This window comes from Alexandromys fortis, unplaced genomic scaffold, assembly GCF_014885135.2.
Source record: "Alexandromys fortis isolate MF-2015 unplaced genomic scaffold, M_Fortis_MF-2015_v1.1 scaffold_72, whole genome shotgun sequence".
Classification (NCBI taxonomy): domain Eukaryota; kingdom Metazoa; phylum Chordata; class Mammalia; order Rodentia; family Cricetidae; genus Alexandromys; species Alexandromys fortis.
In genome coordinates, this window is record NW_026067969.1 from 7,251,197 (window position 1) to 7,263,774 (window position 12,578).

The following is a 12,578-nucleotide window of genomic DNA, read 5'->3' on the forward strand; positions in this document are numbered from 1 at the left end:
AACAGGTAGGGTACAGGTTCTTATGTAGCCCAGGCTGGCCTCAAACTCATTACTTAACCAAGGATGACCTTGAACTTTCGCCCCTCCCGCAAGTGCCAGGTGACAGGTGTGGTGCACCCAGGGCTTTGTGCATGCCAGCTGAGCCCCAGCCCCTGCACCAAGAGGCTCTTTTACAGACACTGGCAGGCTGTTTCTGCTGTTTTATGGAAATGTCAAGAACATGAAATAGCCAGAGGGCTCACCATGAAGCTACAAGAATCAAGACAACACAGACTCAGCCTGACAGCAGATAAATAAACCAATGCAACAGAACAGGGGTGCGAGAGACAGACGCGCACTTACACAATCGCTTAGAACAGTCATAAAGGAACACGGGGGGGGGGGGCAGTGACAAACCACCAAAGAATTTGTTCTTTTCTTTTTCATGCATTTGTCTTTCGGAGCTTGAATGTGTGCCTTGGCGCATGCGCGGATACTAAAGAACGTCTTAAAGGAATCGAGTGGTTCTCTCCTTTCACAGTATGGATTTCTTGGGTCAAATTCAGCGCCTTTACCTGTTGAGCCCTCTTGCTGGCCCATCAAGGAGCTTTAAGAAGAGTGTGTGTGGCCCTGTTCTGGTCTGTGTTTTCACGACGCCTCTGGCTGCTGGACAGAGGAAGGGCTGGGCAACTATGTAGTCAAGCAGGGAAATGAGCATAGAGATGGGAGCGAGGAAAGTCCAGTGGTCTGAGCAAGCAAGGGGTAGAGTGTGAAGGAGGCAGAGCTGGTGAACCGCCATGAGTTCAAGGCCAGCCTAGTCTACAAGCAAGTTCTAGGCCAGTCAGGGATACATAGTGAGACCCTTCTATCCTCCTCTCTCTCTCTTCCTTCCTCTTTCCTTCCTTCATCCTTTCCTTCCTTCCTTCCTTCCTCCCTTCCTTCCTCTCTTTCCTTTCTCACTCGCCTAGATCCTGAAGGAGCCCTGACCTTGGTGTGGGAAGGGGAAAGGTGAAGGTCAAAGTCGTGGTGACTCATTTCTAGGGCCACACTCCATCCAAATTCCAGAGCTGGTTTACAGTAGAACTGAGATGGGCTGGGCTGAGTGTCCACCTCGAAGGTGGGGGGAATGAAGAGAACTCGGCTTGTGCAGGAGCCAGCTAGGCCCCTGCATTTGACCTCTGCCTCCTCATATTCCCAGGGCACATGTGTCAGTCCTCTGGGCTGGGGTCATTTCTGTAGCAGGGAGTAAAGGTCCAGTTGCCTGTGACCCTGGGATCACACACAGTCCCTCTCTCCCCCAGTTCAGCTCAAACCTAAGTCAGAGGGAAGGGTTCAGGCCAGAGCTCCGGCCACTGGCTTCTGATTCTGCTGTGCTCTTGACACACGGTGTAGCCTTGGGAAAGATGCACCCCCACTCTGCACTGCAGCTCCTAACTGTAGAATGAGGACAGAATTACATATTCACTATAAAGGGTAGCAGTGAGGATGGAAACAGAAGACTAATATACACATTTGCCCCACCCTGGGCCACTTCTACAGAGAAGAAACAGTCGGCAAGTGGGGAAGAATGGCCTCAAAGTAGCTCAGAAGCTGCTGGTGTGTTCTCCTGTTAGTGTGCAAAGCCCAGAGATGGTCCAGTGAGTGTCCCCGGGTCAGCTGCCATAGGGTGTCTTAGGTTCCTCAAGCTGCCCTGGGCATCTAGTCCCACCTGGCTCACTGAGGTCTGTAACTATCACCGACCATATTTGGGTTGGATGCCAGGGCCAGGAGCTCAAGAGAGCCCAATACCTAGGGTGGTGTTTATAAATGTGTCTGCCACCTTCTCCCTCCCAGAAGCCCCCACGGGAGACAGAGTAAAGGGTTGGGATGAGTCCCAGGGGCACCCAGAGTCAAAGGCTGATGCAATAAGCTGGGCAAGGTATGGGTGTGGGGCGGGCTAAGGGTTGGAAACTAGGCCTACCTGTGGGGTAGTGACCTTGGCCATGATCCTGGGTGTTGGGGTTCACTGGGGCAGGAGCTGTTCTGCTTGCTGCATGGCTCAGGTCAAACTGGAAAGCCTCCGGCCAGACTTCTGGCTCACATGGGTCACATAACCCCCCAGTTTCATTTTACAAGCCAGCAGCTTCACCTCTGAGAACCTCCACCTTCCCTGTCTTCTGACGGGTCAGCAGACAGACGAGCTTTGATTCACCAATTTACTGCGAGCTCAGGGCAATCTGGTCAGGTGCCAGGCTGAGGGGAGACAGTCGGGACCTGAAGCAGGCAACACCGGTCTTCCGCGGCCAACTCCTTTGGGTTTTCTCCGGTGGACCCTTGGCTCTGGTATGGGAGCTAGGGAAAGCGAGGGGCTCCGAGGGCAGGCGCTTGCCATTACATGAATCGTGTACACAGCCTCCGAACCTAAGCAACTTCACTTAAAGCGCTTTTGAGGCTTTTTTTTTTCAAGACGGCTGCTATCAGCCTGCTAGTCACGCGGGTCCCAGCCTCTACCGCCCTCCGAGGCGCCACTAGCCGGCCAGGATCTGGGGACCAAAGCTGCAAGCGCCCACGCCCCTGCGCCCCCGGGAGGCTGTGCTGGCGCCGAGGGAAGTGGGAGGGGCCAGCAGGCCGAGAACGGCGGGCCACGCCCACCGCAGGTGGCCGTGAGCTCTGAGAGGCTGCTGGCAGGGGCCGGGCCCGTGGGCGGGGCCTGTCGCGCGCCCGTTCCCACGTGTCCCAGGTTCCTGCCCCCCAGGCCCTGTGCTTATAACCCCGGGATGCGCGCCTGTCCCAGCCCTGCTCCGCCGACTGCCACTGCTGCCTGGATTCACTGGTAAGAAGTTTCGGGCCTACCTCGTTATCCTAGGACCCGTCCCAGGAATCCCAGAGAGGGAGAGAGAGCGAGCGAGAGAGCAGCTGCAAGGGGTGGGCACAGGGAGGCCCCCGAGTGACCGCGCAGTCGGTGGAAAGATTGAGGCTGATGCCCGGGCTCCTGTGACGCACATGTTTCTGCTGCCTAAGGAACCCAGCGGAGGGCACAAGTCATAGGATCTGAGAAGCAGGGGAGTATCGAGGTCCCGTCTGATTTTCCTTCTTGGATCCTATGTGCTGCGAAGGCACCAAGTAGAGACCCAAGGAGAGTCCAGAGGGTTGGGGAAGAGTAGGCACCAAGGAGAGTCCAGAGTATTGGGGGCTCCGAGTCCCTCTCCCTGGATCGGACTCTCTGTTTATCCCCAGGCGTGTTTCTCAAAGTGAGGCAAGAGGTTCAGTCCATCCTTTCCCTTAGGGGCTTGGGCGCGTGGCTTTCTTCTGAGTCTGAGGGTGCCCTGCTCAGGTGGACGTGCGGACCCTGCCTACCGGCCTTGTTCTAGGCTGTGACTGGTGTCCCTTCCTGGTGGGGTGCAGTGCGAAGCTCAGTTTGGGTGGGGCTTCTCCTAGCCAGGTTTCCTGCTGGCTGGCTGGCTGGTTCTTTGGGAGGAGCCCCTCCACAGGAAACGTCTGTTTCTGGGTTGTTACCGCCTTGGGCCCCCTCCAGGGAGGCAGGATCACTCTGTTACGGAGGGAAATCTCCAGGAGAGCCAACTGCAGTCTCAGTATTCCCCTCTGTAAAATGGGAATGTCAGACTGTCTGCAAGCTCAGTGGCAGGAGCAGACCTGCCCTCTCCCCAGGGGTAGATCAGGAAAATCCTTCCTTTTGATCCCTTCCCTTGCATCTCCTCCACCTGGCAGGAGATGTCTGACGTCACCCGCGGGTCTCCGGAGGTGCCAGTCTTGTTCTGGGACTCGTGCCATCCTAGAGTCCAGTAAACTGCAGAGAGCTATGTGGCCTGGGTCTGTTCAGTTGCTCACTGGGTCTGGGATGCAGACCTGAAAAGACATTTTCCCTGCTAGACCTTCAGAAGGGGGAGACAGTGGAGGGAGCCAAGAACTGGGCTGGGCAGAGACTGGAATAGTTCCTTTTTAACATCCCCCCCCCCTGCCCTCCACATTCTCTCTAGGGTCTTCCATCACATTCCAACAAAGGCTGAGAAGCTTTGCGAATGACCCCAAGGGCTTCCCAAGGGATTTTGGCTCTGTCCTGTGTCAGTGGACTCCAAAAATGGGGGGTGACTTCTGTCCACCACCCACCTCCCCAACCTCTATGCTGGGGCCAAGCACAGGAAGCCCACAGTCTAGCCCTGGGGTATACATGCCCCTCCCCCACCCCACATGCCTGCGTGCTCTGGTCTGTGGAAGCCAAGCACTCCCCCGGAGTCAATCCAGCCCACCTGCTGCACCAGCGTTTTCACATGGCCCCTAAGCCAGCCAAATGCCTTCGTCCACTGTGAACACTCAGCTCCTGGAGTGAGAGTGGCTTGCTTGTGGGCACCCATGTAGAAAGAGATGCCTTGTTGAACTCTGGATCTGAGGCACTGATTTTTTCTGAAGGCTTTGGGCAGAGTGGGTTTCCCAGGACCAGGCTCCCTGCCTCCTTTGAGGCTGGTTCCTCCCTAGACCTGAGGAAAGGCCAGGCGCCCAGGGACTCTTTGTTGGTGGCACTAATGAGTGGGTCGATGTGCTCTTCCAGACCTGGAGCTGTTAGCCTCAGAGCTGCCCCTGAAAAGCTGAACTCTGCCAACTTTCCCCATAGGCTAAAGAGACAGCTAATAGTAAAAGGCGAGTCAGGCGTGGTGGGCGCGCCTTTAGTCCCAGGACCAGAGAGCAGAGATCAAGGCCAGCCAGGTCTACAGAGTGAGTTCCAGGACAGCTTGGGCTACACAGAGAAACCCTGTCTCTCGAAAAACAAAACCAAAGATAGTAAAAGGTAGACCCTAGAGAGCTGCTCAGTGTAGACACTGGGAGAGAAACAAAGAGGTCCAGGGACCCCCCCCCCCCCCCCCGCCAAGTCCATCTGACACAGGCTGGGGTTTAAACAGGGCAAGAGGCATTGCATACTGAGCAATTCTGTTCAAGATGTGGCCGGGCCATCATCACCCAAGCTCTAGTCAGAACTGAGTGACATTGAATCTCCATTCTTTATTTATTTTTGAGACAAAGTCCCACTGTGTGGCCCTGGCTGTTCTGGAACCAGGCTGACCTCAAGCCCACAGAGATCCCCTTGCCTCTGCCTTCCAAGTGCTGAGATTAAAGGTGTGTACCACCGTGCCTGGCCTCTTGGGAGAAAGGTTCTTCTCTGGCTCTCACAGGTGCTTCAGCTTTTCCATTCCTCCAGAATTTCCTGGGAAATTTCATCCTTTCAGTAGTCTGAAAGTCAAAGGAGGGGGCACTAGTGTCTTCACGCCCGCCAGGACAGTTACACTAGATAAGGGTTTGAATGCCATAACACAGTGTTCTCACCCTTCCTAATGCTGCGACCCTTTAATACGCTTCTCATGCTGTGGCGACCCCCAACTATAAAATTATTTCCTTGCTAATTCATAACTCTAATTTTGCTACTGTTATGAATTGTAATGCAAATATCTGATGTGACCTCTGTGAAAGGGTCATTCGACAACCCCCACCCAGGTTGAGAACCACTGCCATAGGAGGTTGGTGCGCCTCCTGCTGGTCGGTATTGGGATTGCAGGCTAGCTGTATCAGACATAAAGCTGGAGAGGTGAGCCTAGGGGGGGCAGGTACAGTTAGGATTTTATTAGGAAAGTAATGACAAACCCAATTTGAACTGAATAAGGATGTCATCAGTTGGAGAGGGGGTGGAGGAATAGCCCAGGTAGCTGTTGTCTGGTGACAAGTTGTCAGGACAGGAAGTGGAGAGCAAAATGTCCTAGGAGCCAGGGAATGGAGGGCAGTCTGCACTCAGCCTGGGCTTGAAGCCACAAGCCTCTGAGCTGGGCTCATCCCATCTTGGTCACTGTCTGAATAGGTGGCAGTGGCAGCCTGTGCCTGAAGACAGCATCATGTGACCCATGCTCTTGTCACTCAAACGCTGTTGTTTTAAAGCCATACAAGCTTCCTGGGTGTTGAGGAACAGCCTGGCTGACCTGATATGTGTTTCCTGGGCACTGGCCACTTGGCTTTGGCTGAGGACACAGAGAGTGTCCCCTACCTTGCCAACTTACACAAGCTGGCAGCCAACTTGATGTGTGGTCATTTGTCCTCTGGCCTGTGTCTATCATGGCAAAGGCTGCCTGCCCTGGCCTTGAAAGCTTGGGAGTTGGGAATATGGGTTCTGCACTTTTTCTTGGTTCAGCCAGCCTTGGCCACATGCTTTCCCTGGGAAAGAAGCTCCGTGTCCTGAGCACCCAGAGTCAGGGGCAAGCTGAGGTTATTATCTTCAGAAGTGGTGTGGGTGTTTGGGAGGCCCCACACTGGAATCCCATCTCCAGCACGCCCTTAAACCCTCGAATCCAATGTGAGGGATAAGATGTTCTCACCCCTGCCTGACAGATGAGTGGCCATGGTTGGGGTGCTAAAACAACTCCAGCCCACATCCAGAGTACTCCTTCCCCTCTGCCTCTTCCTGTCTCCTCCCCAAGTCAAGGCTATAGCTTCATTTAGCTTTTGAGACTGCAGTCTCCTTAACCAAGGTCCTGACTAGTTTCTAGGCAGGCATACATGTGTGCATGCATATACACACTTATGTAGACACACACACACTTGGGTCTGTACCCCTCAAGTTTCTCAGGTACACAACATCAAATGCACAAAGATACACACACAAATGCAGCACACACACTGCAAGCCCGCATGTGAGCTTCAAGGCACACAGTCCTTGCTGGGCACACCCTTCACACTATACCGCCCCAACGTAGGCTCCCACAACCACAGCCTGGCAGATGGAGGTAGGCATAGAAGCCCACATTTCAGGGCATCCTAGTTCCTCCTCCCCAACCCCCAACAAGGGGCTGACCGCCAAAGAGTATATCCGCTCTGAAGTGCTAAATGCCCGCCGTAGGCACTGGGAGATGATCTCTGCTCCGAGCAGCTCGTGACAGAAGCAGATCAGAATTCAGTGGGTTGTGTGCCCTGTTGGGAGGGGCCACTGAGAGTGGGCAGTACTGGTGTTTGGTTTGTCTCTATGGAGACCTACTCCCTTTTCACCCTTCTTGGCGCCAGGTGTCCTTGGAAGGGAAAGAGGAAGTCACCATTAAGAACTTAATGAATCTCAGGCAGCGTCCATTCCCAGTGGTACCCTACTCCCTTACCAAACCTTTTGCCTAGCTCTTCCCTCTGACACCCCCAGAGAGGGTGTCACAGCGTCTTATGGGTGTGGTGTTTTGACTGCCTATATAGTCCCACATGTGAGCAGTGTTCTCAGAGGCCAGAAGAGGGCGCCAAATCCTCCAGAACTGGAGTTAACAGGTGTGAGCCTCTGTGTGGGTGCTGGGAATCGAATCCAGGTCCTCCCCAGTGCTCTTAACTGTGGAGCTGTCTCTCTAGCCTCCTCCCCACCTTGCTTCAGTCTCTTACTGAATCCAGACCTTACAGATTTGACTAGACTGACTGACCAGTGAGTTCCAGGAATCTTCCTGTCTCTGCCTCTGGGGTTATAGTGCACACCACTATACCGGCTTTTAAAATGGTTGCCAGGGATCTGAACTCAGGTCTCAGGCTTCTGCGGCGGGTATTTTGCCACTAAGTTACTTCTTCAGCTCGTGTTTATCATCTGGATTGTGACAGAGGCTTCCAGGTTGATGCATACAAAACTTAACTGGATGATTTAGATCCGTGCAGCTAAGGGGTAGAGTGCCTGCTTAGCGAACACACGACTCTAGATCTAGTCTTCCATGACACCATGTCTCCTGTCTCAGTCGGGCCCCTCATAGCATCAAATGGCCACAGAAGCCAGATTCAGGATCTCAACATCACATTTGCTTCTACAGAGTGGTTCACCGGACCAGGGAGACAGACCGCGGACTCCATCCAGGAACCTGTACCAGCAATCGCAGGTATTTTCCACCTTGATCCTTCTCCCTCCTTCCCTTCATCCTCTATGGCCAGTTGCCTAGCTGCAGTTGCCATGGGCACCATCTTCTGGTCCCAAGGTCAGGGCCTGCTGAGTCACTGAATGCCAAGGTCCAGGGCAGCTGGCTGAGCATAGGCAGCCAGTTGCTGCCTGCTGGAGACTGCAGGAAGCAGGGAGAATCGGCCCTTGCACCAACCACCTTGTTCCTGAGGTGTTTGCCTCCTGAAGTCCAAAGGGCATCAGGGCCTTCAAGAGACCCGCTGGGACTGACTAGAGAGTGGGCCTGGCGTATATGTGAGGAACTGCATGGTCTTGGCTCAAGCTCCAAAGTCCACGGGCAGCATGGCACTGGGTGGCCTGGGAAAGCCACTGGAACCCAAGGGACAGCACTCAACAGTCTCCATGGTAGTGGTGGCAACCAGGGGACCCTGCTGAATTCTTGAGGCTTGTGGAGGGCTGTCCATCACCCTTCCCAGCGACATCTAACAAGGACCCTAGGTGCCTCTGCCCTAAGGCAGGGGTTCTCCACGGCCTAACGCTGCAGCCCTTAATAACACAGTTCCTCGTGTTGTGCTGACCCCCGACCATAAAATTATTTTCATCGCCACCTCATCACTGTAGTTTTGCTACTGTTCTGAATCATAATGTACATGTCTGCTATGCAACCCCTGGTTGAGAACCACTGCCCTAGTGGAACTGTGAGACACAGAGTCCTGGGCCCACATCTGGCCCCACTGCCCACTGACAGATTATAATCACCGAGTTTCAGACTCTGAGCTTCCTCTTCAGCGTGGTGGGCCACGTGCATGGCATGCCTGAGGGCACTCAAGGAGCCATCTAGACAGAAGAAACAGCTGCAATGGCCAAGAGACAACCGTAGTACTTTCTGGAAGGCTCTGTTAGTTGAAGAAGGGGTTGTATTGTGGTAGGGCTTCTGGGAAAGAACCCCAGACTACGGAGAGGTGTTCTGCCTGTCCTCTCTCCGTACCCCTTTCTCAGTCTACACACAAGACACTCTGTGCCCCTGTGGGTTTGAATCGACAGATACTGGAGGTCTCTCGGGTCCCTTGAAAACAGGGTGTCAAGCTACTTCGAATTGCAGTGAGGGAAGGAGGGAGAAGCTCCCAGGACCAGGTGGCCGATCCTGTGGCTTTTTCGCCCAAAGGCGGGAGGCGACATCACTTATTGGGCAAAAAGCCAAGTTCCAAAGCCAGGCTTTCTCTTTGCCCTTGAACTGTTTGTTCTGTGACCTTGACCGCTGACCTTCCTGTGCACCGTCCACCTACTTCTGGGGTCCTTGTGAAGGCTCAGGGTGCCCAGGGCTCTATCTGATGCATCTTGCTTGACAAGGAACAGTTCTAAGGGGGCATGTCGGCTGTCTGCGGCTCTGGCTCAGGCCCCTTCCCAGCCTCTGCTACACGCATTCCTCTTGCTGGCTTTGGTCCAGCCCTCAGCCTCTGTCTAGCTGGTGGGGACTGGTTCCTAGACTGACCTCCTTATCACTGGCCCCGACCCCTGCCGTGAGCATTCTTGGATCCTGTGTGGAATGTGTTCAGAACAGCCAGGCCAGGGTCTCCTAGGAGGGGTGGATTCAGGAAGGTGGACATTCTGTTCCCAGTGCTTTATTGTCCCAGGGATAAAGCTGCCCAAGGCCTCCCCCCCCCCCGTGGGCCCTGAGCCAGGAGGGACTTGCAGGGTTGGCCTGTTACACTGACCATTTCTTCACACTCCCTCAGACGAGATGTCCAGCAAGGGCTCCGTGGTTCTGGCCTACAGTGGCGGCCTGGACACCTCCTGCATTCTTGTGTGGCTGAAGGAACAAGGCTATGATGTCATCGCTTACCTGGTAAGGAGGTGCCCGGCATGCCTGCCATCTGTCACTCTCTGTCCCTGCTGCCCACAGGTCACCGCGTCCTTCCACCAAGTCTTGCTTTTCTCTCTCTACAACTGTCCTGAGCCAGAAGGGGAACCGGCTTCTCACTTGCTGAGCTGCCTCCATTTCTTTGGCCTTGAGATGCCCCTCAGAACCAGAGAAGGGAACAGGATGGTGGGAACAGGGGCGTGCCTTTAGCTAGGCCTCTGCTATCTCTGTGCTTCGAAGTGGCACACAGTCCTGGCCTCTTCTCTCCCTCTAAGTGATCTTTAGTTCTAGGGCAGCAAATGGATCATCAGACAGAGGCTGTGCTTGGTGCTACTTCTGCGCCCAGGACCTAGCACAGACATCACTAATCGAGCCAGCTGCCCTCAGGATCCTCAGCAGCCTAGAAATCCACTCCACAGCTGTGCTCATCAAGACTCTGGGTTAGAAGCCCTTCAGCTCCAGCCTAGAGCAGCTGAAGGCAAAACAGAGCAAAAATCGAAAAGCAGTTCTTGCCTCTCATAGTGATGTCCAGGAGTAGGGAAGCTCCAGGCACGGCTAGATCACAGCTGTCTTTCCTTGGCTTCATTCCTGGCCTCTCCGCAGCAAGCAAAATCATAACCCAGCTGTGTCAGGCTCACACACTGGTAGTAGAGCCCAAGGCTCCTCCCATTGGCTGGAGTCAGGCCTTCCAGGCATTCTCTGTGGGTCCACCTTAGGAACACAGGTCTGTCACGCAGGTGGGAGTGGGTGTGGCATAATAGTTCCCACCATTCCTGGGTGGGGGGTGAGGTGGGGGAGATCCTCCCAGGGAAATGAGCTGAAAAATCCTCTGAAGAATTTGGAATTTGTTGGCAGTTTCTGAATAGTCAGCTGACCCGCTACACAGGACTGGGCTTGTAAGAGAGGGGGCTTTGTTCCAAGCCACCTGGTGAGTGGCAGGTGCATGTGTGTCAGGCAGGGCGGTCCTAGCTCTACAGACACCAGATTTGACATCTGGCAGATTGAAAACTGGGTAATCTCAGATGGGAACCTACAGCTGGGCCTTAGGAGAGCAGAACCCACCTGTGGGTTCAGGTGGGGACAGGCAATGGGCTCAAGTCCACAGGCAGAACTTTATGTGTGCAAGCTGAACGCCTCTGACCTGCAGCCTGCAGCCCACTAGGACACTCAGATAAGCTGGTCCCTGCCTATGGCCAGGGTGATGGTGCAGGGGAGGCCTCAGAGGAAGCCTCAGCTTTGTGGATGGTTACGACACATCTCTGTGTCCCAATGACTCGGGCGCCAGGAGCAGCTTTGCTACCCTCTCAGCCCAGGGGAACCAGTGACATGCACACCCAGCCACATGGGGCCAAGTGTGAGCTGCTGGGGAGCCCCAGCCTCCAAGTCCCCCTGCAGGCCCCATTCTTCCTTCTGCCACCTCCTCATCATGAGGCACTCCTTCTGTGATGGCTGCTTGGGTTCACCCAGGGGCCTCGCGATCCTCTCGCACCCTCTCCGTCCCTCGGCTTACTGGCCTCTGTTTCTGCTCCACAGGCCAACATCGGCCAGAAGGAAGACTTTGAGGAAGCCAGGAAGAAGGCCCTGAAGCTTGGGGCCAAAAAGGTACGTGTAAGAGGCCGGGCTGGGGGCTGGAGTGGAGCTGCGAGGGGAGGGGCAGCAGAGCTCCTGTCTCCCACACCCATCCCTTCAGTTTGCCCTCTTGCTTCCAGGGGGGGTGAGATCAAATGTGCTGCATTCAGATATATGAACACCACCATCATCTGTTCATCTTCCTATCCACTTATGCATCCATGCACCTACCTACCCACTAACCTACCTATCCACTTATCCATCCATGCACCTACCTACCCACTAACCTACCTATCCACTTATCCATCCGTGCACCTACTTACCTACTAACCTACCTATCCACTTATGCATCCATGCACCTACCTACCCACTAACCTACCTATCCACTTATCCATCCATGCACCTACTTACCCACTAACCTACCTATCCATGCATCCATGTACCTACTTACCCACTAACCTACCTATCCACTTATGCATCCATCCATGTACCTACTTACCTACTAACCTGTCCATCTATCAGTCCATCTGCTCAGTCATCCATCCATCCAACTCCTCATTTGTCCCTTGTTTTGTCCACCCCTCTTCTATCTCTCTTCCATCCACTCCTCCATCATCTACCTGCCCATCCCGCTGTCTGTCCATCGGCTTATCCTTCCATCCTTTTCCATCCCCAGGAAAATCCAGCTGGACTCAGTGTTGGCTGCATCTCTAACCTTTGACAGATATGCCTATGTTGGGTGGCCCCACTGAGTGCCATCTGTGAGCTGCTTCTAGTGGGTAACCTTGCCGCTTGAACCCTTTTGCTTGGGGATTGGATAGGAGACATTCAGTCTGATTCAGAACTGATCCCTCTGTAGGATACTTTTTCAATTGCTTGTCCCCGCAGGACTCCACAGGTCAGAAAGAGCACTCAGGGGTCAAGTCTCACAAACCCAAGGCACCCTGTGGCCAAAGCCTGGAGTGAGACTCTATTCAGGGCTGCCCAGAGGAGGAGACAGGAGGGCAGGGCTGCCTTATCCTTACCTAGGCAGAAGGAAAAGCACTGAGGACTTCAGCCAGTTTCTGCACAGGGACTGGTGTGTGGTGCCCTCACCCCTCAGTTTCTGCACAGGGACTGGTTCCTCTGGTCTCAGCACCCCTCTGTGTTCCTCTATGGAGTTGGCTTGTTTGAAACATTTGGGTGTTACTTTTGTGTTGCCAGTATGAAAGCTACCTTAACAAAAACAGCAATTAACACTATAGTACATGATGTAATGTGTTATATATTTCAAATTTTATCATG

At 54.2% G+C, this 12,578-nt stretch overlaps 1 protein-coding gene across 1 annotated transcript in view; it reads left to right on the plus strand.

The window, feature by feature from the left end:
• The first annotated feature begins 2,693 nt into the window (after positions 1–2,693).
• Ass1 (argininosuccinate synthase 1) overlaps positions 2,694–12,578 on the plus strand; it is a 48,658-nt gene continuing 38,773 nt past the window's right edge. The window contains exons 1-4 of the mRNA XM_050155398.1: positions 2,694–2,791; positions 7,782–7,847; positions 9,601–9,710; positions 11,259–11,327. Of these exons, the coding sequence (XP_050011355.1) occupies positions 9,606–9,710; positions 11,259–11,327 (174 nt within the window). The 5' untranslated portion in view covers positions 2,694–2,791; positions 7,782–7,847; positions 9,601–9,605. The remainder of the gene's footprint in view (positions 2,792–7,781; positions 7,848–9,600; positions 9,711–11,258; positions 11,328–12,578) is intronic.